At 39.7% G+C, this 25,490-nt stretch overlaps 6 protein-coding genes across 6 annotated transcripts in view; 1 reads left to right on the top strand and 5 right to left on the bottom strand.

Moving 5' to 3' along the window:
- Positions 1-5,823, top strand: part of LOC116841866 (endoplasmic reticulum aminopeptidase 2-like) — a 32,625-nt gene extending 26,802 nt beyond the window's left edge. Inside the window, exons 15-20 of the mRNA XM_032810305.1 lie at positions 1,594-1,786; positions 1,925-2,290; positions 3,554-3,750; positions 4,170-4,314; positions 4,442-4,656; positions 5,060-5,823. Of these exons, the coding sequence (XP_032666196.1) occupies positions 1,594-1,786; positions 1,925-2,290; positions 3,554-3,750; positions 4,170-4,314; positions 4,442-4,656; positions 5,060-5,290 (1,347 nt within the window). The 3' untranslated portion in view covers positions 5,291-5,823. The remainder of the gene's footprint in view (positions 1-1,593; positions 1,787-1,924; positions 2,291-3,553; positions 3,751-4,169; positions 4,315-4,441; positions 4,657-5,059) is intronic.
- Positions 5,824-5,909: 86 nt separating this feature from the next.
- LOC116841872 (odorant receptor 49a-like) lies at positions 5,910-8,057 on the bottom strand. Its single transcript, XM_032810317.1, has 5 exons — positions 6,940-8,057; positions 6,723-6,822; positions 6,432-6,539; positions 6,142-6,297; positions 5,910-6,040 (listed from the first exon to the last, which is right to left on the bottom strand). Exons 1-4 carry the CDS (start codon positions 7,731-7,733, stop codon positions 6,151-6,153), a joined length of 1,149 nt encoding a protein of 382 aa, XP_032666208.1. The 5' UTR covers positions 7,734-8,057; the 3' UTR covers positions 5,910-6,040; positions 6,142-6,150.
- Positions 8,058-11,095: 3,038 nt separating this feature from the next.
- Positions 11,096-13,412, bottom strand: LOC116842138 (odorant receptor 67a-like). The gene is made up of 5 exons (XM_032810904.1): positions 12,526-13,412; positions 11,883-11,982; positions 11,631-11,738; positions 11,307-11,462; positions 11,096-11,242 (listed from the first exon to the last, which is right to left on the bottom strand). Exons 1-5 carry the CDS (start codon positions 13,293-13,295, stop codon positions 11,201-11,203), a joined length of 1,176 nt encoding a protein of 391 aa, XP_032666795.1. The 5' UTR covers positions 13,296-13,412; the 3' UTR covers positions 11,096-11,200.
- A 1,315-nt stretch (positions 13,413-14,727) lies between these two features.
- On the bottom strand, positions 14,728-17,205 carry LOC116842245. Its single transcript, XM_032811168.1, has 5 exons — positions 16,342-17,205; positions 15,485-15,584; positions 15,240-15,347; positions 14,948-15,103; positions 14,728-14,878 (listed from the first exon to the last, which is right to left on the bottom strand). The coding sequence occupies exons 1-5, from the start codon at positions 17,106-17,108 to the stop codon at positions 14,837-14,839; spliced, it is 1,173 nt and encodes a 390-aa protein (XP_032667059.1). The 5' UTR covers positions 17,109-17,205; the 3' UTR covers positions 14,728-14,836.
- Positions 17,206-18,099: 894 nt separating this feature from the next.
- LOC116842555 (odorant receptor 67a-like) lies at positions 18,100-20,076 on the bottom strand. The gene is made up of 5 exons (XM_032811937.1): positions 19,307-20,076; positions 18,932-19,031; positions 18,663-18,770; positions 18,352-18,507; positions 18,100-18,141 (listed from the first exon to the last, which is right to left on the bottom strand). The coding sequence occupies exons 1-5, from the start codon at positions 20,074-20,076 to the stop codon at positions 18,100-18,102; spliced, it is 1,176 nt and encodes a 391-aa protein (XP_032667828.1).
- A 1,160-nt stretch (positions 20,077-21,236) lies between these two features.
- LOC116842680 (odorant receptor 49a-like) lies at positions 21,237-23,583 on the bottom strand. Its single transcript, XM_032812237.1, has 5 exons — positions 22,718-23,583; positions 21,918-22,017; positions 21,650-21,757; positions 21,347-21,502; positions 21,237-21,278 (listed from the first exon to the last, which is right to left on the bottom strand). Exons 1-5 carry the CDS (start codon positions 23,485-23,487, stop codon positions 21,237-21,239), a joined length of 1,176 nt encoding a protein of 391 aa, XP_032668128.1. The 5' UTR covers positions 23,488-23,583.
- Positions 23,584-25,490: the final 1,907 nt, after the last annotated feature.

The raw sequence follows: 25,490 nt of genomic DNA, 5'->3' as shown, positions 1-25,490 counted from the left end.
GTCAAATGAAGAGGCAATCACCTTCGTGAACAATTATTTTGCAGAGAAAAACGCCGAGTACTATTTCGACGGGTTACAGAGATGGGAGCATCGCTGGGAGAAGTGTGTAGATTTACAAGGAGACTATGTTGAAAAATAAAAAACAATTTTCAGAAAAAATGACTTGTATCTTTGTTAGGTCGGAAACTTTTCAGACCACCCTCGTACATCTGCGAGATGTAACGTGTAACGGAATGATCATCCCGCGACTCACACGCCGTGCGCGCGCGCGCGCGCGCACACACACACACACATTTGTCAGTCGTCAAACAGGTTAATATTCGTTGCCCGTTCTCCTCGTCACGCATGTTCAAATGCCGGGCGTATAATTAATCCTTGAAGTACGAGCTCGTGTCGCATCATTGACAACGTCGCGCGTTTATAATGCGCTTGAAGTGCACACCGACCACGATACTCGCTTCGCTCGTGTGCAAATTATACTTTACAAACTAGCGTCGCGGTGGAAAAATAGAATGCGATTGTGAGGTTGATTAATGCTTGATGTGAATCTGACGGGAACAAAGTAGAGAGCGTCGCGTCTCGCGATCGTATGCGACACGATTTCTCGCTCCCCGAGAGCGAGTCCGAAAGCGCACTCTCTCTCTTTTCTCTGTTTTCCTTTAGCGCGTGATAAGATCTCGCAAATTTCGTGGCGAATCTATTATGAAGTTCGCCAGCTATCGAAGTCGCGATTACAAAATTCGATACGACGTGCTTATATTTAAACGAGACTTCCCGAAAATTCGCCTCGAATCGAGTTATTAAACTTAATAACTCGATATACGACTTAATGTCCCGATATTACGCAAAACGCTGCATTATGTTTGTAATTATGCGTCCCACAGTGCGCGGGGGCTTATTTTACATGTTGTTTTTTTCCATCGATTTCGGTCGGGCTAGCTCTCTCTCTTTCTTTCTTGCGTCTATATTGTACGTAAATGACGGTCGGATAAAAACACGGTAGCGCGAGCCAACTCGAACATTAAGTCGAAATATATAATATATGGAGGTGCAATTTTTTTCTCGTCCTGGCGATCGGTCGAATTCGCCTCGGGGTCCGTTTAAAGGATCCGAACTCGCATTTCGCACCCGTATGGAATCGACGAGCGGCAGTTTCGTAACTATGTAACAAGGACTGCCTTCCACGAAAATGGCAGGGAAGCTCTCTTCGCTCTCTCTTTTTTTCTTCCTTTCTTTCTTTCTCGCTCTCTATCTCTCTTTCAATCGAGGCAGAGCTCGATGCGGCGGTTTTATCGAATTTTTATTCTTTTTCCGCGTGATCGGGGCCGTATCTTTTTCCGGCATCGACGCGACAAGGGTGGATCGGATCGGGACGGCTTCAATTAAAGCGGAATGCGATGAAGTTCGAGTCGATCTCGAAGGAAGTTTGCCTCGGTTGATAAAGGCGATTCCCCAGCGAATGCTTACTAATTAGATAAGCGCCGCTAAACTCCGTGAGTCTTCGTCACGTCCTTTCGACGCGGTTCCCGGCTCGCGGCTCGCGTCCGAGGTGGATCTTACCGAAGTAAATCTGATTTTGTCATCGTGCTGTAGTGTGTGGAGAATTGTCTGGCGTCGAATTACACGAAACCCGGATACTGCCCGGAGAGAACGTTTATGACGCCCTTCGAAGCCGCCTGTTTGGTCGCCTGCATCGATGACTCTCGTTGCCCGGATTTGGCCAAGTGTTGCAGCCACGATTGCGGTGTCACATGCATGCATCCTGTCGGTTTAGACAGTCGAAATGGTGAGTGTACAGTATACGCGTTGTGATAATCTCCGATCTTCTTCCAAAAACACTGAACACACATTGGTAGCGTTCACGTCTGAAAAACATTCTTTGAGTATCTAATACTTGTCCCTGATAATCTTTAATTTAAATCAGACCTGCCAGTCGTACCGGAGAACTTACGGATACGACAGCAGAAGAGCAACCTAGTGCTCCTGACTTGGCGCAGCGGCAGGCTGACCGCCAACAACGTGTCTTCCTCCTCCTCCTCCTCCTCTTCTTCCTCCTCCAACGACGACGATGAGGACGTTCGATACCTGGTGGAGGAGCGTCACCTGATCGGACCCAGATATCTGGAATCTAGACTGAGTTCCTGGACCGTATGCCACGTGTCGACGAAGCCGCACGCAACCCTCCGTGGCCGGCTGAAGACCGGACACTGGTATCAGTTTCGCGTGGCGGCCGTCAATGGAAACGGCTCTCGCGGGTACTCACAACCCTCTAGACCTTTCAAAACAAAAGGTGAATGCATCCCACAGAACATGAAAAACTTGCAATTGCACTTTAATGAAAAACTCCCAATTGCACTTTAATTTATTGGCCATTACTCGAGTCGAAAATTTGATCCTATATATAATACTTTCGATTTCAGCATTTAAAGCCTAATTGATACTCTGAAGCTTATATCAACCTTCTTTGATTCTATTTAACCCATTAACTTTCTCGAGAAGTGCTCTTTAGAACCTACAAGTGGCATTTCGTGCGTCTGCTGCCACTTAGAGGCGCTAAGTAGGACTTCAATTTTCACGTGTGTATTAAACATACACTAATTCTTCCGAATATACAAATGTTGGAAAGTTTAAGTCGAAAGTATAGAGCTAAAATTTCGACTCAAGATCGCGATATATTGATCGAGGATCCGCTGTTTAAGGTGGAATCTTACTTGACGTACACAACTATGTGGCGCTGCGAAAAGTCAATCCGCGAGTACGTTCGCGTTTGAGCACTGTTTGTTTGTTGACTCGCGAGAAGTCGGGCCATTAACCCGCAGTGAAAAGTGTCGAGGTCGTTTTAGCCGCTCGCGCGCGCCAATCGCCGCCGTAAGTATTGCTTAATATTGACCTTCGCCGGCCGCAAATTAAGTTTCGCGAAGTGAGGGGCCGATAGCTAACGCGAAAGTAAACAGACCGACCGCCGAAGAGCCGCGTAGTGCAATTCTACGATTCGAGCGAGGCGGCGAGCATGACTGCGGATGTTAGTTTAATTACAGCAACGAGCGGCATCGATAAATCATTTTCGTCGAAAGCTAACTCGCGGGAGATGCTTTTTCGCATAAATTTTCCGCCTGTATCGCGATCGCGCGAAACAGGTTCGATCGAGCGAAGAAGAAGCGACAATTAGTGGTAGCGACGAGCAGGCCATGCATCAATAGATCGTGCAAAACCGGATTACAAGCATTCCGGTCGTTCCTAAGTAGGTAAATAATCAGCTGGAAATCACATCCGCGCGATTATCGTTTCAGCTCGAGTCGAGTATTTATTATAATTTATCTTATGTTTCATATTAATTTCTAGATTCTAAAGACATCAGATTTCCTCTTTTAATTGCGCGGCTCGTAAATGACGGTTATTTACATACAGTAAATAAATAATTAACGATGATTCATTGAAAGGAGCGATTTATTACTTTCGCTTCGTAATCTTGCGAGTCTCGTTGGAATTAGCGACATAGTAAAAGGGAGGAAGACGATCGTTACTTCACCGACACCCACGTGAATCGTTATAGAGCCGAGAAATCCGAAGGAGCCGCAGAATCTGACGTTGTCAAACGCGCGTCTCGTCGGCGGAAAGCTGCGCATCAATCTGCGATGGGTGAAGCCAACGTCGGATATACCGATATCGTTCTACAAAGTGTTCTGGAGCAGACTCATCCACGGGCCGACCAACGACTCCATCCTCGTCTACCACAAGACAGTCCTGAAAGTGAGTTGTTGTCATCGTTTGTAAGTTAAATAAAAGAAAAAAGAAGACAGAATCCTTTCAATGATCATTCCCTGAGTCGATATTTTGATCTTACTTTCGATCTTGGCATTCAATGTAAGGTCTGTCTTAATACTCTGAAGTCTACATCAACCTCCTTTGATTCCATTCCATCTACTAACTTTGTCGAGAGATCCTATCTGGAACTCACAAGTGACATTTTGTGCGTTTTCTGCTATTTACATTAAGTAGGATTTCAGTTTCTATATATATTAAACACATACTGATCCCTCAGAGTAGACAGATCTTAGGTTCAGATCGAGAGTAGAACTAAAAAATATCGACTTGGGTTGACTCGTGTAGAGGATGTGAGAAATACGTCTCTCAGCGACGTGTCAGGATCTCCGTTTGACGCTTTTCAGGATAAGACGTGCTACGAGCTAAAGAACCTGGAGCTGAAGTGCCAGTACTTCCTGCAGGTGCAGGCGGTGGCGGTATACGGCGGCCGGCGTTTGGCGTCGCGCAAGGCCTCCAAGGTGTTCAACAGCACCGACTATATGGCGTACGGTAAGCTCGATCACACTGACAAAACTCGTCCGCGGCGATAGCTCATCCACGCACCTTCCCCTCGGTCCTCCTTCTAAGTCCAGTAGTAGTCGGGACAATCAACGAAAGAAGTGACCTTTCATTGAAGCCGACGTCGGGAGACGTTCTCGCAGGTGCGAGCGAACCCAGGCCGGTCTCCATGTGCGTCGCATGAGCTGCCACTGCGGCGACGTGAAGGTGCGCCTAGTCTGGCCGGCGAACGGCGACGCCAAGATGTACAACATCACGTGGCGGGAGGAGTCTTGCTCGCGCGAGAAAAGCTCGGAACATCGACGGAGACCCGCCGCGTGGCAGCTGGTCCAGGTACGCGGAACATTAGTCTTTTCTGTTTACGCAAGCAAATCGTCGCTATTGCCGATAGATCCCCGGAAGTGCAATGTGCGAGAAATACACGTAGAGTAAAATTATTGACGTCCCCTTAGTCATTGGCGCTCTAGTTTTGGAATGCAACTTAAACAAAAAACCTGGCTTTTCTTGTGACCAGCTTTTTGCAGTGAAACTTCTTGACCATATTGTAGGATTTCAAAAAAGGATTTCAACTAACTAAAACAATCGTTGTTGGTCGTACGAAAAACTGGGTCTTTAGAGCCTTAATGACTAAGGGGGATCGATATCTAGGTCTTTCATCCTAGACTTGGCTCGGCGACGATCAATATTGCCGTGTCAGTCGATCCAGGGGCGATCAATTGCAACGACTGAATTTCAGACATCGCACTACGATCTGCAGCAACTGCGAAACGACTGCACGTACAGCGCGAATGTGCGAAACGTACTGAAGGATGACAGAAGCGACGGTCATGGGGCGAGTATAGAGTTCTTCGCGACCGGATGTCAGGATGATCAGAAGCGGCAGAAGCACTCGCGGCGGAAGACAGCGAGATGTAAGACGAAACCGTCCAGATCTAGACGGCACTTCGCCGGTCTGTTTGTGATATGAACTCGCTAACGGCGAAGGTGAGGCGACTGGACGGATTGTAAGTCGTCACGGTGTTCGTGATCCACGGGTGTTGACGGTAATGTCCATCGTTCGCGAATATTGTCGGAGGGACTTGTATTTCATTTGTGCCTGTTAAGGACTATCGTGTTGCGCAAAGTTGAAATGTTTTCTCGGGGAAGAAGAGCGCGCGAGGTCCCTCTGCGATTTTCCGAACGTTTGGAAGCAGCTCTTCCCCCGAACGATTTCGGTATGTGAGCTTTGTTCGCGGTGAATGGCCGAGTCTGAGTGGAGCGTAACGTAAGATTTTTACATACGAATCTTTTTTTATATATAGAGAAAGGTAATTAGAATGTGTCTACTTTTATGGTAAGAGAGGGTGTAATGAAATCGTAGTGCGTTCTATGCAACGGAGTATTAAGAAACGCTCGATCACACGTTGACTTTCATCTAAACGAAAAGTTATTGGTGTCGCAATTGCGCTTTCTTCTCAGCTTTCGTTCCGTTCAAATAAGATATTTTTATTTTCCCAAGAATCTCGTGTACAAATTTTTACTTAAGATAAAACGTAGGTGTAAGGTTTTCTATCTAGAGAAAGTTATCTACAAGTCCATTAATTATAATTTTTACTTTGCGAAAAGAAAGAAAGGAAGGAACAGTTCCGTTACCTTATTTAAAGCGACATATATTTCACGTCGTGTCTTACTAGAACCTTGAAAGCAGAAGCGCCACCGAATATGCTTGATTCAAGACCTAGAAAAGCGTCAATCAACGTTAGACGCGCGAAACTCATGATATCTCAATATTATTATAAGCAAATTTACGCATACGCGATACTGTTTATGCAATCTTACCGACATAAATTATGGCAACGAAAGATTTAACTTCTCGCACGTTGTAAGTTTGCACTCCAAATTATTACTCAGAATCATTAACATGAAGATGCGTTTTATGGACAGTCCAAATTTATACCAATTTTCTTGAAATGCCATATCTGTCAATTCTGTACTCTAAATCCGACAAAATGAAATTATTAACGAGGCACGTTAGCAATACAAGTCACAGCGATTAAAAAAGTATTTATAAGTTTCCCACGTGAATTATACTGACGCTAACGGTTCAGAAATATTACAATGAATCTTACTGCGTCTAATAATTTTTGAATGGAATAGCACAGAATATAAAATTGCAGCACTGCGGCCAGTACGAACAAGAAGATCAAAAATCCTCCAAGGAAACTCGCTGACAGCATCTGAAGATTCATAAGAGTGCATTATCTGTATACCACACGCTCACGCAATGTATCGGATAATTCCTCGATTGATCGATCGACTAATCGACAATTCGTAACGCGGCTGGTAAAAATTCTCGGACTGTAACGCAACGCGTACGCATCTCAGAAAAAGATATTTCTGGAGCGATGAAAATTACTCACTGCTTTAAATATAATAGCGCCAAAACAGAATCGGAACACGCTAATCACGTAAATCAGATTAAAGTTCAAGGACAACAACTTCTTTAACAAAAATGACAAGCTGAAACAAAACGCACACATAAAGATAAAAAAACATAGTATTCAAAACACTCTAAAATGTAGCTCGCATTTTAAAGCGCGTTAAGGCACTTTCGGCGGGTACCTATCAGCTACTTACTGGACTATGGCGTTGTGGTGCCGACATAATGCTTTTAGCTCCTTCTCTGTCCACGAATTCGTCCTAGGATAACATCCCTCCGCGAAATCATCCCGTTCATGCCGCATATCGCTCTCGCGAAATATCATCGCGAGCTTCGTCGTGATGTATCGGTACTGCACTGTCATCAGCATCACTAGATGTATCATGTAGATGTCCACACCAGCTTTTTTCAGGAACATGTAAATGCTGCCGATCGATAGGACGAGACTGCCCAACATGTAAACCTTGGCCGAGAAGGGTTCCGCGGAGAAAGCTACCGGTATTATATAGTCCTCGTAGTAAAACGAACTCTTCTTGAACACCAACATCAACGGCGTCATGATATAGCACACCGACAAGGACAACACGCTGATTATACAGTACAGAGTGAATACAGTCTTGATCGGCTTCGTGATCGTTGTCACGAGGTCTTTCATGATCTCGTCCTTGGTGCTGAGGATGTCGTTCAGCTCGAGGATGAATTGTCGCAACAGCTTGCTGTGCCGCTGAATCTGCACGTTCAGGAAAATCACCTCCGTGGTATACACAATAGAAGTCGTGGCGTTCGCCATTACTCTCTCCCTTGACACAAACATGATCCCGGGAATAAAGGCGCCCGCGCGGACGATCAGTTCGAGCCACACAAGTATGCCGTATACTTGCCAGAATATCGAGAACGAGCTGTTGGATGTCATCGGTAACAAGTTGCCAGAAATTTTATTCAGCCGATCGTTCAAGATATTCACGCTTTGAAAGTTCATGCTGTCGCCCATTCGCTGTGTGTTTCGCACGATTCTTTGTGTTTCTCTGCTCGTCCTGTTCGATCTCAGTATCGCATAGTGTATAGTCGCCTTGCCGCTCGGAGAAACATGTGAAGGTTTCTATCGTAATTTAAGAATGATGCGCGTGTCACGGTCAATCTTCGGTCATTTATTAATTCCTTTGGATCCTCACTTTCACCTGAGTTCTATTAACACAACGTACGTTAGCGTACGGAATATCTTCTGCCTACGTTCAAAATATCAAGTTTTGCCGACTAATTTCGTTCAGTTGCCAAGTTGAGTGGGAGATCAATTATTACTGGCGAGATTGTAGGTTCTTCCGTCGAAACAAAGGGTGTAGGTGTACTGTGAAAGGTTTTCATAAATAAATATCGCGATATCATCGTTGAAGGGAAGATCTATCCTTCGCACTTCCCTCGCCATAGACGCGCGTTTTCTATAATTACAGTTGCTCTCTGAACTGACAATTATCTTATGGTGACAATTATCTTTTACTGACAGCCACGAAGCAACAACGCGAAGGTTTGCAAGTACCACGTATGTAGAGTGCGAACGCTATGCGGAACGCATTGTAGGATTGACCAGCGGACAGATAGGAGCAATACTGTATTTGTTTCGTTTATAAGAGCACGAGGGCAATCGAGTACGATATGAGACATTTCAAAGAGAGCTTATTCGTGAATGGAGTGCCGACTATATTTTCGTGCAACGCATCCTGCAACTTGAGGTTCGTCGTTGTTATGATTAGTCGTTGAAGGAAAGATCTATCCTTCGCACTTCCCTCGCCATAGACGCGTGTTTTCTATAATTACAGTTGCTCTCTGAACTGACAATTATCTTATGGTGACAATTATCTTTTACTGACAGCCACGAAGCTACAACGCGAAGGTTTGCAACTACCGCGTATGTAGAGTGCGAACGCTATGCGGAACGCATTGTAGGATTGACCAGCGGACAGATAGGAGCAATACTGTATTTGTTTCGTTTATAAGAGCACGAGGGCAATCGAGTACGATATGAGACATTTCAAAGAGAGCTTATTCGTGAATGGAGTGCCGACTATATTTTCGTGCAACGCATCCTGCAACTTGAGGTTCGTCGTTGTTATGATTAGTCGTTGAAGGAAAGATCTATCCTTCGCACTTCCCTCGCCATAGACGCGTGTTTTCTATAATTACAGTTGCTCTCTGAACTGACAATTATCTTATGGTGACAATTATCTTTTACTGACAGCCACGAAGCTACAACGCGAAGGTTTGCAACTACCGCGTATGTAGAGTGCGAACGCTATGCGGAACGCATTGTAGGATTGACCAGCGGACAGATAGGAGCAATACTGTATTTGTTTCGTTTATAAGAGCACGAGGGCAATCGAGTACGATATGAGACATTTCAAAGAGAGCTTATGCGTGAATGGAGTGCCGGCTATATTTTCGTGCAACGCATCCTGCAACTTGAGGTTCGTCGTTGTTATTATTAATGAATTACGATAATTTTATTTTAAACATTGACGAGTGTTTCTGGAAAGGGAAAGCGACAACGAGAGTTAGAGTAATAATTTAATTACTATATTTGATTTAATATAAACAGTTGTTTCTCGGTGCTATATTTTAAGAACCCTCTCTAAATTAACGACAAATACGTTTTCATGTTCTAATAATTATTTAAATAATAATATAGAGTGTCTCAGACTCTACTCCGCATATCTTGTGGGAATGTAGAAAGGGTTGATGTGAACATAAAAGTCTTATACCGTTTTGCAATATTCGCAATAATAACCGAGAAATTAATTGTAAAGGTTAAGGGAAAACGCATGCCGAAAATAAGGTAAACGTTCCAGTAGTCGAACATACATGTCCCAATGATTGACATATTGCTTTTGTATTTTTCTTTGTTGAAATGCTTTTCAATATACAAAACAATATAATAAATGAAAGGAAATATTTAGTTACTTTGTGATTTTGTTTCATTTATTGATAAGCATCTTAACACAAGTATATTATTAGTAATTCAATTGTCGGTACACGTTCAATCACTAGGACGTTTCCCTTACTTGAGGGAGGCGAGCTCGCGGCCTAATAATATAGCGCACGGATGTCGGCGCGCGATAATTGGGAAAACAACGCACCCTTGCCTATATTTATATCGCTGCACTCCTATATCTCACCTCGGCGCGGTGCGACAAGACGTAGGATCATAGCGATAAAAACCGCACAACTGCCTACTATATGAGGTGTGGCTATTAAATAACGAGACTGACGCTGTAAAACATTTTATTTTGATTTCATACATTTTTACTTATTATCACCTTCAATATACACCCCTCCTCTATCCCTACAACGCTCCATGCGAATCTTCCATTGTTCGAAGCTGTGCTGGAAGTCTTCTTCTGTCAGCTCCTTCAGGACGCGTGCCGCTTTCTCTTTCACAGCTTCAACGGACTCAAATCTTGTTCCTTTTAAGGCAGATTTCACCTTAGGAAACAGATAGAAGTGTATTATCCTTTCCAATAAGTTTGGGTCATTTTCAATGGCATTCAAAGTGTCAGTACAAACATTTTTGCGATCTTCTTGTTGTTCAAACGTGAGAATTTTAGGCACCATTTTGGCACACACTTTTTTCATGTTAAAATTGTTATGTAAAATTTGCCGTACGGATTCTTTATCAATTCGTACAGTTTCAGCAATCGCACGAATACTTAACCGACGGTCAGATCGAATCAGATTACCGATTTTTTCGATATTGTCATCCGTTTTTGACGTGGAAGGGCGACCCGGGCGTGAATCATCTTGAACGTCTTCTCGGCCATCTTGAAAACGCTTAAACCACTCAAAAACACGTGCGCGCGATAAACATTCATTGCCATACACTTCTTTCAATAAATTATATGTTTCAGTAGCAGTTTTTCCAAGTTTCATGTGAAATTTCACAACAATTCGTTGCTCTACTGTTACACTTAACATTTTTCCGGCGAAACAAAAAAACAACTCTAATGCGAATGAAGGCTACGGCTATACTGATTTGTTTACAGAAGCGAGAGGCACTGCATTCGAAAGAGAAGGCTTCACGATAACAGCTGTGGCTTGCTGGCGTTTGGCGTATGCGCACTTCTTCTGTAGCAGCGTCAGTCTCGTTATTTAATAGCCACACCTCGTATTACTAGGTCGCGAGCGTCCTACCCTTAACCATTCAACGTGCGTTTTTCTTTGATCTTTTACAATTAATTTCTCGGTTATTATTGCGAATATCACGAAACGGACTTTTATGTTCAACCCATCCTACATTTCCATACAATATACGGAGGAGAGTCCGGAGAGTTATACCCTGTATAATGGATAACTATTTAGATTGCTACCTACTTCTGAGCTTTCGGACATTTTTTATTTGCGAAACCAACATTATACTTGAGAAAGTTTGTATCTAAGAAAACTACGATATGTTCATATTGCTTCTTCCGTTTATAAGAGCACAAGGGCGATGGAGTACGATTGATTCAAGATCTGGAAGTCAAGATACTTGTTGAGACAAATCTCAAGTATTGATATAGATAAAATAAACTCTTACCGCCATAAATGAGGGTAAAGACAGATTGAATTTATCGCACGTCGAAAGTTTGCATCCTAAAGTATTACCGAGTACCATCAACATGAATGTACGTTTTACAGACGGCCCAAATTGATACCATTTTTCGTGGAAGGCTTCATCAGTAATGTTTGTACTCTAAGTCGGACGTAGAGATGTAATAAAATGTATTACAGTTACTTGTCAATGATTATACTCATTCTGGTATATCGGGAAACTAGTTTGAAACTGAAGTGAACAACGAAACTTAACTTAAGTGATAAGAGATAATCTTCTTTAAGGATGGAAGACAATGTTAAAATTTACCGCGTCCTGCAATTGTTGCACGCAAGAGCATAACATGTAGAATTCCATTACTGAGCCGCACGAATACATACTGACCAGCAAACCTTCCAGTGGAGTGGCTGATAGTACCTGCAGCAAATGTCTATTGCACAAACAATTTATAATCGGTATAAATTAATGTATGTACGACCCAAATTTATGAGAATAGATATGCATTTTGTTAAGTAATCATTTTCTACATTACACTAGGCCAGAATAATAAATGCCACTCACTGTATTAAATAGAATAGCGGTAAAACTAAAGCGTAAAACGCTGTTCACATAAATCATACTGAGACTCGAAGAGAGCAATTTCCTCAGTATAACCGATAAACTGCAACAAAGGTTTAATATGCGCATATAAAATATATTATAATAGAGCATTTTTCATTACGCTTTATTTGGATTTTCACAAAGAAAATTTCCAATAAGAAGAAAATTAAATTAATAAGAGATTTGTAATATATCAGAAATTTAATTTTTTTTCAGAGTCTTAACTGAGACGAAAGTGTAGTTTGTAAAATGAGGAACAATGCTCAGGAATTATGAACTATTTTTTTTTAATAGCTAATAATATAATTTTCTCTTAATTTACCATGATGTGCGAAGCATAAATAATGAAACATAGTTGGTATCCGAAAAAAAGTGAATTTCTATCTTTTTTAATTTATTCGATATTCTAATTAATGATATTCTGAGCTATTCCCTACTACGTTCCGACCATTGCTAAATATTAAACTTAATTAATTATTAATTCGTTAACTCGTATTAAAAAATGACAAAGAACTTTTATCTCGATTCTACTCACTTGCCATTTCAATATTCGGCGGTTGGTGTGGGGAACATCTATAAAAAATAGAATAAATATAATAATTACCGTATGACAGTAGTGTGATGCCGGCATAACGCTTTTATCGCATTGTCCATCCATTGATCTGCTTCACAACTAACTTCTCCGAATTTACATCGTTTATCTGCATCTTGAAATATCAAGGCAAGCCTCCTGGCGGTATAGCGATATTGTGCTGTTAGCATTAGCACGAGATGTATCATGTAAATGTCCAAGCCACATTTCTTCAGAAAGATCTGAACATTGCCAAACAGCACCAAAATGCTACCTAGCACAAAGGTTCGGGACGAGAATGGCTGCTGAGAAAAGACTGCTGGCAATCTAAAATCCTCGTAAAAGAAGGTCTCCCTCTCGAAGACCATTAGCAACGGTAATGAGAACCACACGAAAACGGACAACGCACCAGATACCAAGTAAAATCTGAGCGGACCATCCATAGGCTTGATAGTCGTCATTACGACGTCCTTCATGATCTCGTCCTCGATTTGTAGAATGTCGTTCAGTTTCCGAATAAGCCGATCTACCAGTTTTTTGTGTGTCTGGATCTGTCCAACTATGAAGAACACTTCGATGGTAAGGATAGCGGTGATAGTACCGTCTATAATAGCCTTCTCCCACGACACCATGATAAGACCTGGGATTAGCACGCATAATTGGACTCCTTGAAGTAACCACATGAAGCCGCCGTACGACTTCCACGTAATCGAAAATCGCGAGCTGTGCGGCGCTAATGGTAGCAGGTTGCCCGATATGTAATTCGAGTAAACGTTTAGGGGATTTACATTTCGGAAGTTCATGTTCGCGACAATATTTCTCGATGCAGATTTCCTATGATTAAGCGGGAGATTAAAATTCTCCTGGGAAACTTGTTTTTTTTAAGCTGAATTCATTCAGACGTACGAAGATAGTGTAAGAATTTTGTTCCCGCGCTAGTTTTACGATCCTATAGTCGTTCCCCTGCACTCGCACTAAAGTACGGATATTTCTATCGCGATTTGAGAAGTACAAGCGAATGGTCGGGCTAATTATTATTTCCCTTGAATTGTTGCTCTTCTGCTAGTCTGTAGTTAATGTTATAGTTAAATCGACGATCAAACGTGTTTTGCTCCATTTGATAGCAGTTAAGAATGTCGAAGGAAAGTGATGTCTGCAATTTATTTAATATCTCGGTACACACGACGACAGATAATTTCTATTTGTTTTGTTATAAGATGCAAATGCAGGATCGCATAAAAATGCCACGACAGTGGAGATGACAATTTAAAGCGGACTTAGCTTTCATCAGTTTGTTTATCGTAAAGACGAAGCGACTTCTAATCCCCTCGCTTGTCAAAGCGACAATTATCTTATAACGTCTCGCCAAATGCTGCAGAGTAGGAAAATTCTAAGATACCGTAAAATGTCACACTGTCTGTGTTGATACTAAGTTGTTCTACTTTAGTGTACGATGTGCTTCCCTACTAGATATTTCGAAGCCAGCTTCTGTATCAATATCTATATCAATGTGCAACGCAAGTCGATCCTTAAGGTTAGTCATTACTTTTATTGACGAAATATATTATTTTTATTTTAACTATAGATGCGTGGTTCTTGAGGGGATTAATTATAAGTGGAAATAAGAAGTATGTAGTGTAATTGCAAAAATTTAATCGTTATAGTTAATTTAATATCTCTTAAAGTTATATATTATTTTTATTTTAACTATCAGTGCGTGGTTCTTGAAGGGATTAATTATAAGTGGAAATAAGAAGTATGTAGTATAATTGCAAAAATTTAATCGTTGTAATTAATTTAATATCTCTTAAAGTTAGTCATTATTTTTATTGATGAGATATATTAATTTTATTTTAGCCGTCGTTAAACGATCTTTGGATTAATTATTAGTAAGAATTAAATATAATTAGTAAAAATTAAAAGTATATGTAGTATAACAGCAAAACATTAAGTCATTATAAAGAAAAAATGTAGTATCGGTCATCTCTTAGTACAACGCAGGTTTCTTGAGGTGATATGTCATCTTTAATAGGATGTGTGCTAATTTTATTTTAAATTTTGACGAAAAATATATAAAGAAATTACGAACAAAAATTATAATTTAGTTAACAGAAACTAGTAATTTGATTTAATATTTTTCAATGCTATATTTTTATATTCCAAATCACATACCAACAATATTTGCATACTTTTCAATACTAATAGTTATCAATATAAGTTAAATTACATTGATATCTACTTTTTATACTTACTGCTAATTTTTTACTTGCAAAACTAACATTTTATTTGCGCAAGTAATACAAATAATGTATGAGATGTGAATTATTGTCGTTGCTCCTTTTGATCACAACAACACAAGAGCAATGGAGTATGATTGATTTAAGATCTGAAATTCATCGATAAGTTTTTCTAGACACAAATTTTAAATATTAATATACGTAATATAAATTCCTACCGTCATAAATGAAGATAAGGACAGACTGAACTTCTCGCACGTTGAAAGTTTGCATCCTAACTTATTAGCTAATATCATCAACATAAATGTGCGTCTTATAGAAGGTCCAAATCGATACCATTTTTCGTGAAAAGCTTCGTCCGTAATCTCTGTACTCTAAATATAAAATTAACATAATATGTTAATAGTTATTTAACAATAATTTTTCTGTCAAAATAAATTTCAAGACTAAAACGATCACGTTTGATGAAATTATTCCTCTTTAAGGAAGTGAAACAAGACAAAAGTTTACCGCATCCTGTAATTGTTGCACGCAAGAGCACAGCATGTAAAACTCTATTATGGAGCCGGATGAATATACGGTAACTAAGAGAACTTCAATGAAAGAAGCTGAGAGTACCTGTGATAAAGATTCACTTGCTTGAACGCGTCATAATTAAAAAAAAATTTCTGGTAACCGTGTGCACAGTAGTTAATATGTTTTTTATTAGTAATAATTGTTTATCACGCACTTGTTGAATAATTAGTATTACTCACTGTAGTAAATAAAACAGCTGTGAAACAAAAGCGTAAAACGCTGTTTATATAAAGCATATTGAGACTTGAAGATAGTATTCCCCTTAGTATAATCGATAAACTACAACAGAAATCCAATATATGTACGTAAGATATGATGGAGAACTTTTCATTACAATTTATTTAAGATTCCTGGCATCCATATTGGATTCTGATATTAGAAGCGAGAAGTGACACGCTGAAAATTCTTGTGCGCTATTTCCAAACAAAAAGATCTGTACAAAAAAGCATCTCAAATCGCTTGAGCATACTTGTGAAATTTTCCGAACCCATTCTCTTGATAGTCAATGAATAGCCGTAAAATAAACGTAGTGAAATCATGAGCAAAAGTAGGTTAGAGATAAAGATTACATTTTAGAGTTACTTATTTGACTATTAAGGAAAAGAATAGATTTCGCATCATTTTACAAATATGCTTAAGCGATTAAAAGTCTTCCATACAAATATCTTTTTATTTCGAAACGGCACTCAAGAATTTTGGACGTGCGTTTTCTCGCTTCTGACATTATCAATTCAGAGTTTTGTAGCGAGTACACAGAAACCTCAACATAGTATTTCACTCTCTGAAGATGAAAAAGAAATCAATTTATGCCGCAAAGACATATAACATAAAACACTGATTCTTTCTTCAGCTTCAACTCAGAGAACTGCTCGAAAGAAGTGTTGTGCTTTAGAATTAAGAAATAAGTTTTTAAAATAATCGACGAAGTATGCGCACTTTCTTTTAACTCATTAACAATTATCCGACATAAATATAGGAAACTTTATGTTTAATTATCTTTAAAATAAATAAGAAATGAAATAAATATAATAATTACCGTGTTACAATAGTGTGACGTCTGCATAACGTTTTTAATGCATTCTCCGTCCACTGCTCTGTTTTATAAGCTTCTCCAAGTTCATGTCGCTTATCTGCGTTTCGAAATATCGTGGCAAGATTCTTGGCAATATAGCGATATTGCGCCGTAATCATTAACATAATGTGTATTATGTAAACGTACAAGCCACATTTTTTCAGAAAAATGTGGATGTTACCGATCAGTATCAGACTGCTACCCAGAACGAAGGTTTGAGTCGAGAACGGCTGGTTAGAAAAGGCTGCCGGCATCTTGAAATCCTCGTAGAAGAAGTTTCTTTTCTCAAAGATGATCAAAAACGGTAATAAAAACCACACAAAGACACAAAATGAACCCACCACACTGTAATATCTAAGTGGAATATTCATGGGCTTGATGGTTGTCGCCACAATTTCCTTCATGATCTCGTCCTCGATTCGCAGAATGTCGTTCAATTCCTGGATAAACCGATTCACCAGTTTCCTGCGTGTTTGAATTTGTCCAGCTATGAAGAATACTTCAATAGTAAGCACAAATATGAGCGTCCCCTCTCCAACAGCCTTTTCCCGCGACACCAAGAAAAAACCTGGGATTAGTATGCTTAATTGTGCTATTTGAATGAGCCACATCAAGCTGGCGTACAATCTCCATGCGATCGAATATCGCGAGACGCTCGGCGTTAAGGGTAACAGGTTTCCCGTTATGTAATTCATGCGGACATTCAGTGAGTTCACATTTCGGAAGTCCATATTCGCAACAATACTCTCTTTTTAGTGCAGGCTTTTTTTTATTAATCGTTAGATTAAGATTCTCCTCGGACACTCGCGTTTTCTGGACAGTGTTAACTCATAGATGCGAAGATAGTATGAGTATCTTGTGCATTCTCGCTCTACAATTTTATCGTTACCCCACTCCAGCTATATAAAGATGTGGGCTTTTTCTATTCAATTCAATTCTTCTATGCAATTTAGGTATAGTTCGCAGGGAACTATCGTACTACGAATCGTTATTTTCTTCGCTATTTCTGCGCCTTTGTTCAAAATATCGAATGATATAGGATGTCTGTAATTTCTCGTTGTCGCTACATGGGGACAGACGGTTTCTACTTGCCTTATAAATTGCAAATGAAATACTTCATAGACAAATCGCACAGGAAGTGAAAATTTATAGAGGGACGGAATTGTCTTTGTCATTGTGTTTATCGTAGGATCGAGCGATTATAAACTTCCTTCTAATCATTTTCGCCCGTCGAGGTGGCAATTATCTTATAGCGCGTGGCTGGACGTTGCATAGCAACGAAATTCACGGAGAATACGATGAAACTTCATGCTGTGTTGATACGAGTCAGTCTAGTGTCAATGAGTTGATCTAGTTCAGTCTACGATGTGCTTCTACGAAATTTTTCAAATCTTGTACACTTCGCGAGTGTATCAATGGCTACATCAGCGTACACCGCAAGCTGATCCTTAAGATTAGTCATTATCTTTATCGACGAAGTATATTAGTTTCATTTTAACTATCAATAAATGGTCCTTGGATTAATTATAAGTGGGAATAAAAGGTATGTGATATATATAATAGCAACAACGTAGTCGTTATAATTAATTGAACAATCGACAATCTTTATTCAATATTATATCTAATTTTACAATTATATCTTGGTGGGGCGTCCGAATCACATCAATAACTTTGTATTTGTAAATATGCAAAACTGCCTACTAAAACTAAATTGTTATTCATTCATAGGAGCAGAATTGCGATTGAGTACGATTGATTTAAGATCTGAAAGACCGCCGAAAAATTTGTTGAGAACTACGTACGAATTAAAAGGTCTGTTCCTTTTAGCTGAACTGCCTGAACTGGTGCAGATTGGTGCAATAAGTTAGAGTGAAACAAAATATATTTATCTCGTTCTAACTTATTGTGCTAGTTCAGACAGTTCAGCTAAAAAGAATAAATTCAAGTATGGACACGCGTAAAATGAGTATTTACCGCCATAAACGATGGTAAAGACAGATTGAATTTATCGTTGGTCGATATTTTGCACTCTATATTGCAACCTTGTATCATTAACATAAAAGTACGCTTTACGGACGGTCCAAATCGATACCATTGTTCGTGGAATGCTTCGTCCGTTATGTTTTTACTCTAAATGTACGTACAAGAAGCGTATAATGCGTATTACACGCTTATACATGCGTATTACATGCTTATTTAAAAATTGTTATTCTAACGGTATATGTTTATAAACTTAAAATTCGTTTGTTGCTGAAGCAATTTGTTTGAGAAAGGGAAAAACTTACCGCGTCTTGTAACTGTTGCACACTGGAGCACAGGATGTAGAACTGTACTATGGAGCCACATATAAACATGGCGATTGGAAAACCGTCTAAAAAAGTTGTCGTTAGTGCCTGCGGATACGTATGTAAAGACTTATTGCTCGTACGTATTATAATGTGCCACGAACAAACATTTATATAATCCGCGTGTATTTAATGGTAGATATATTTAAAGTATGATAACAAATGCCTTCATAATATACTTTTCGAGTAATTAATATAGTATTACTCACTGCGCTGAACATAACACCGATAAAACAAAATCGTAAGACGCTGTTCACATAAATCATACTGAAGCTCAAAGACAGCAATTTCTTTAGTATAGAAGATATACTGAAACACAGCTCCAATATGTACAGGTACGACATGATGGAGCACATTTTATCGCTAAACTTCTATTCAACTTGAAGTTTTATCGAGTAAATTTTAAATAGAAAAGAAAATAGGAGGTATTATTTTACAAAGATATCCGAAATTGTGATAGAAATTGGGATTTTTCTAATCTTAAAACGAGAAAACAGGAAGAGAATGACTGTTTCAATTGAATCGACACGCATGTTCTTCCGCACACCGACGAAGGTATAAGCAAAATTTGCCAGTCTACCTACCGTAACACAGCAACATGATGTCGACACAACGCTCTTATCTCTTTTTCGGCCCATCGATTTACTTCGGGGAGCCATTCTTCCAGTTCATTTCGCAGATTTGCATCTCGAAATATCGCGGCTAGCTTCTTGGCGATATAACGATATTGTGCCGTTATCATCATCACCATATGTATCATGTAAATATCGACTCCGCCCTTCTTCAGGAAAATATACATATTACTAATCAGCAAGAAGATGCTGCCCAGCAGGAAGACCTCGGTCGAAAATGGCTGCTTAGAGAAGGTCGCCGGTATCCTATAATCCTCGTAACGGAAGGACACTTTCTTCAGGAGCAGCAGAAACGGTATGCAACACCACAGAAGGACGGACAGACCACCCGCCATCCAATAAAACTTGAGCGGAATCTCCATGGGCTTCAAGGTCGTCGTCACGACGCTCCTCATGGCCTCGTCCTCGACGCGCAAGAGGTCGTTCAATTTTCGGATCAGTCGATTCGCCAGTTCCCTGTGGGTGTAGATTCGCCCAACCATGAAGAACGCCTCGATGATGACCACAGCAGTGGTCGTACCGTCCATTAGAGTCTTTTTCCACGGCACCATAACTATACCAGGGATCAGCACGCTTATTTGCATCACTTGAATCAGCCACATCAGGACGCCGTACAGTTTCCATCCGATCGAAAGTCGCGAGTCGCCCGATTTCAATGGTAGCAGATTGCCTGAGAGATAGTTGGCATGAACGTTCAAGGGATTCAAATTTCGAAAGTCCATATTTTTGCAATTCCGATTCCTTGCGAAGAGGTTGATTTCGACCAGTTGGTAGATTAAGATCGGACGTGTTTCTAGATAGACTTCGCTCGATTTGATCTCACTGTTAAAAAGCATTGAATACCAAACACGTGAGGATAATGCGGCAAACCTGTATTTTCTCGCCCTTGTTCTAGTACCCCATTGTCATACACGTTTATCCACACACGCACGAACAAGCATACCTTTTCAATCGTGATCCGAAGGTCGTCCGCAGTCAGCTGTCGACCTACGGCTATTCATTATTCCCCCGCGAGTTGCTACACTTTTGCCTGCCTGTCGTTAATATATGATGTGCGTATGACGAGCGGAGGCAGTTCGCTCGATTTGATAGCGACCAAGAATATTGACAATAAGATAAGGATATCTACAATGCTCCCGATATGATAGGATAATAGGAAATTTCTACTTGTCTTATTATAAGATGCAAATGAAAGACTTTGCAAGTAAATGTTGCAGCGATGGAAATGACAATTTATAGAGAAACGGACGTATCTTTGTTATTTTGTTTATCGTAGGAAAATGAAGTTGCAGACTTCTCTGTAATCATTCTCACTCATCAAAGCTCGGCAATTATCTTATAGTGTCGCGCTCGACGTTGCAGAGCAACGAAATTCAAAAAGCCCGTGGAACTACGCGCTGTCTCACTTCGTTCGTATGAGTCATAGGTTGATTTAATTTAATCCACAATGTGCTGCTACAAGGAGTTTCAGAACTGCTTTTATTAGTAACAGATGAACTATCGGCAGTGACCTCGTGTATCGCAAGATGAACCTTGAGGTTGGTTGTCGGTTTTATTGCCCGGAGAATGTGTTAATTATATTTTAATAAGAGTTTTTGGAAGAAATAGTGAAAAATTATAAGAATGTTACGCACAACGTAATAAAAAATATAATTTTTATATTTAATTTATTATTTCAATAATTGTTTTTCGGTGCTATATTTTAGCAATTCAAAATCACATTAACATTTGCATTTCTAAATAACATCACTTACTTAAATTATATCATTGTCCACTTGTAAACTTACCGTCACTCTTAATTCACGATACTAAGATCTCACTTAAAAAAGTTGATATCTTAAAAATCTATGAGACATTCATACACCTTTGCTACTCCTTTTGCTCATAAGAGCACAAGGGCAATCGAGTAGGACTGATTTAAAATCTGGAAGACCGCCGGAACACTTATCGAGAAAGACGTAAAGTTTTGATACACATGAAATAAATTCTTACCGACATGAATGAAGTCAATGACAGATTGAACTTATCGTTCGTCGAAATTCTGCATCCTAAATTAGTACCCAACATCATCAACATAAATGTACGTTTTACGGACGTTCCAAAACGGTACCAGTTTTCATGGAACGCTTTGTCTGTCATATCTTTACTCTAAATCAAACACATAAAATAATAATAATATGTTATAATGATGTGATAATATCATATTGCACTATGTCGAGAAATATCAAATTAAAATTGAAAATTAGAACAACGATGAACGATGAGGATAATTTTGTTTGAGAAAGGGAAGCTTACCGCGTCCTGCAATTGTTGCACGCAAGAGCACAATATGTAGAATTGGACTATCGAGCCGCACATATACATGAAGATCGGGAAACCTTCCAGGAAGGTCGTTGACGGCAGCTGTGAATAAGTGTGCAAAGACTGATTGCTCTTATATATTACAATTTGACGGTTACGAACTATTTACACGATTCGTATAGAAAAGATTAGATATACCGTTAGAGACATTAATTGTCTATGACATTCTTGTAGAGTAATTATCATTTATTATATTACTTACTGTGCTCAACATAACACCGATAAAACAAAACCGTAAGACGCTGTTCACATAAATCATACTGAAGCTCAGAGACAGCAATTGCTTCAATAAAGACGATAAGCTGAAACAGATCTCTAATATGTGTACAAGTAAGAAATGATTGAGCACATACTTTATTTGAAATTTCATTAGAATAAATTTCTATACTCTAATCATACTTCATTAGAATAAATTTCTAACGAAAAAGAATATTTCTAAGAAAATTGATTAGCGAAAGTCGCTACTGTCACCTCTCTCTCTCTCTCTCTCTCTCTCTTATATAAAACAAAAAAACGTTTCTTGAGACTCGATTACAAAACGAGAAGCGTGATATAAATTTATAAGATTTTTCTTTTTAATTAAACCATTAACGCGTATGTTCTATCACTCTTCTGCGCACCAACAAAGGTTTTTAACAAAGTATTCTTAACAGAGTCTCTTTAACATGCTTCGGTGGCCAAATCCAGCATTCCACTCGACAAAGTGGAGACGTGAAGTCCAGGTTCGAATCTTGGCTGAGGCAGTATTTTTTGCAAAACAAAGATTAAGAAGTAGAGTTCCGTTTAGGATGAGAAAAATAAAGAATTATTAAAACAATTTAGGTTTAACTAGTGGAAGGTGTACAAAAGTGTACGTTAGACCAAGACACTCTTGGCGCGTTCATTTACACTATCAAAAGTGGATAAATTTAGCAACTAATATCCTAGTTAATTCGGCACTGACTTACTTGGCCAATTTACTCGGGATATTTGAATTTTGACAAAATTCTCTTGGCTACCTACCGTAGAACAGCAGTATGATGTCGGCACAAAGCTCTTATCTCTTTATCCACCCGCTGATCTATTTCGGGGCGAGATTGTTCCAGTTCACCTCGTAAATTTGCATTTCGAAATATCGTAGTGAGGATCGAGGCGGTATAACGATATTGCGCCGTTATCAATAGCAAGAGGTGTATCATATAAATATCCATACCGCCTTTTTTCAAAAAGATATAAGTGTTACCGATCAGCACGAGGATGCTGCCCATCAGGAAGATCTCGATTGAGAACGGCTGCTTGGAGAATACCGCCGGCATCCTGTAATCCTCGTAGCGGAAGGAGACCTTCTTGAAAATCAACGGAAATGGTATGCAGCACCACAGGATAACGGACAATCCACCCGCCACCCAATAAAACCTGAGTGGTGTCTTCATAGGCTGCAACGTCGTCGTCACGATGCTCTTCATAGTCTCGTCCGCATCGCGCAGGATGTCGTTCAGTTGCTGGATCAGTCGGCTCACTAGTTTTCTGCGCGCGTAAATCCGCCCGATATTGAAGAACACCTCGATGCTGAGCACAGCGGTGACCGTGCCGTCTATCAGAGCCTTCTCTCGCGGCACCATGATGAGACCGGGGATCAGCACGGTCACCTGTATTACTTGAACCAGCCACATTAAGGTGGCGAATAACTTCCACGCGATCGGAAATCGTGAGTCGCCCGGTGCTAAAGGAAGCAAATTGCCCGAGAGCAAGTTGGTGCGAACGTTCAGGGGATTGACGTTTCGAAAATCCATGTCCGTAACAACGCTTCTTCGTGAAGAAGATTATTTACGATTAATCAAGCGATTATAATTCCTATCCGATACTCGTATTCCCTGGATAGATTTCATTTAATTTGGTAAATTCATTAAGAACGTGTTCAATCGGATCCGCGAGGTTGGAATCCTGCAAGTTTTCGCTCTTGTTCTACGATCTCACGTGTGTTCTTCTCTATCCCCGCATAAACACGCAAGCCTTTTGTATCGTTATTCAGAGGTCGTCCGCGATCAATTACACATCTATAGTCACTCATTATAACCCTCGAATAGCCGCGCATCTTCCGTAGTTAATATATGACACGCTGTCGCTCGACAAACGGAGGTATGTAGTCGATAGCAGTCGAGAACATCGACAAAACGAAACGTTTGTAATTTGTTGTTGGTGTCTTTCAGTAGAGGACGACAGAAAATTTCTACTGATGCTATTATAAAATGCAAATAAAGGGCTTTGTGTGCAAATGTCGCGGCAGTTCATAGCAGTATGAAAATAGCTTTATTATTTTGAGCATCATAAAGAAGAATGGCTATAAGCTGTTTTCTAATTAGCCTCGCTCGGCAAAATAGTGATTATCTTATAGCATTCTTCTAGGCGAGTGGTGGTACTGTTAACCCTGTGCGATGATCGAGCATCAATCCTCGATGGAAGCACCGGGAACGAAAGGGAGCAGACTGGTTCTCCAGATTGGGGGTTGTGCGATAGGCCGATAACCTATCCCCATCAAAAACTATTATTAACAGACAGGACTGAGGCTAAGGACTTTTTTAGGATTGTTATGCTGTAAAAAATGAAGAAGATTCCTCTGGACGTTGCAGAACAGGAAAATTCGACGACATCGTGAAACGCCACCTGATTTTGTTGACGTAAGTTAGATGATTATTTTTCGACCATAAAGAGAATAGTCGATTATAATTGGTTAATTTCCTTACTGCTTACGTCTTAATTCTTAAGTTTTTCTATGTACCACTAGCTTAAGTCCACGAGGGACTTTAAAGCGTCTTCTACAATGGCAGTAGGAGTAGTAGTAAGAAATAAGCAGTAAGTAAATAGACCAATCACAATCGATTATTTTTGAAACATGAGAATGGAATTGGTCAATTTGCTTACTGCTTATTTCTTACTACTACTCCTACTGCCATTGTAGAAGACGCTTAAGCTAATGGTACATAAAAAAACTTAAGCAATAAGGAAATTGATCATTCACAATCAACTATTTTCTTTAGGTCGAAAAATAATCAACTGCGATTGATCAGTTTGCTTACTGTTTACGTCTTACTGCTTAAGTTTTTCTATGTGCTCCTAGTCTTAGAGCCTCCGCACAGAAACGACTGTAAAGCGTGGTCTACAATGAGAACTTAAGGCTTAAAATTTAAGCTTTAAACTCTAAGCCGTAAGAAATTGACCAGTCACAGTCAATTATTTTTCTTATAATTGATTGTGATTGGTCAACTTCTTACGGCTTAGGACTTAAAGCTTAAATTTTATGTCTTAAGTTCTCATTGTAGACCACGCTTAAGGGCAGTGGCACACAGAAAAACTTAAGCAGTAAGACGTAAGCAGTAAGCAGATTGACCAATCACAATCGCTGATTTTTCTTACGGTCCAAAACTCAATGACTGTGATTGATCAATTTGCTTACTGCTTTACTGCTTAAGTTTTTCTGTGCGTCACAGCCCTAACGCTTTAAGTCGTGTTAAGTACTGTCATTAAACTTTACTTAACCGTAAACTTAGGTTAATGCACAAAGAAAATCTTTACGTAAGCGTACTTACACGTCACGAACATTGTCATCATCTATAAAGAATGTATTAAATATTTTATTATAACAAAATATAACAAATATTAAATTTAACAAAATAATATTGTATCAGTTGTTATATTAATATTTGTTATGTTTTATTGTAATTATTTCTAAATGACTTTCGTGTTGAATTCAATGGCAAAATATGACGAGGAAACATAACATGTATTCAAGTTTCCT

The sequence above is a fragment of the Odontomachus brunneus genome, unplaced genomic scaffold (assembly GCF_010583005.1).
Source record: "Odontomachus brunneus isolate Ranch 3 - 2012 unplaced genomic scaffold, Obru_v1 Obru_scaffold_002, whole genome shotgun sequence".
NCBI lineage: Eukaryota > Metazoa > Arthropoda > Insecta > Hymenoptera > Formicidae > Odontomachus > Odontomachus brunneus.
This window is presented reverse-complemented; position numbering and strand designations above follow the sequence as displayed.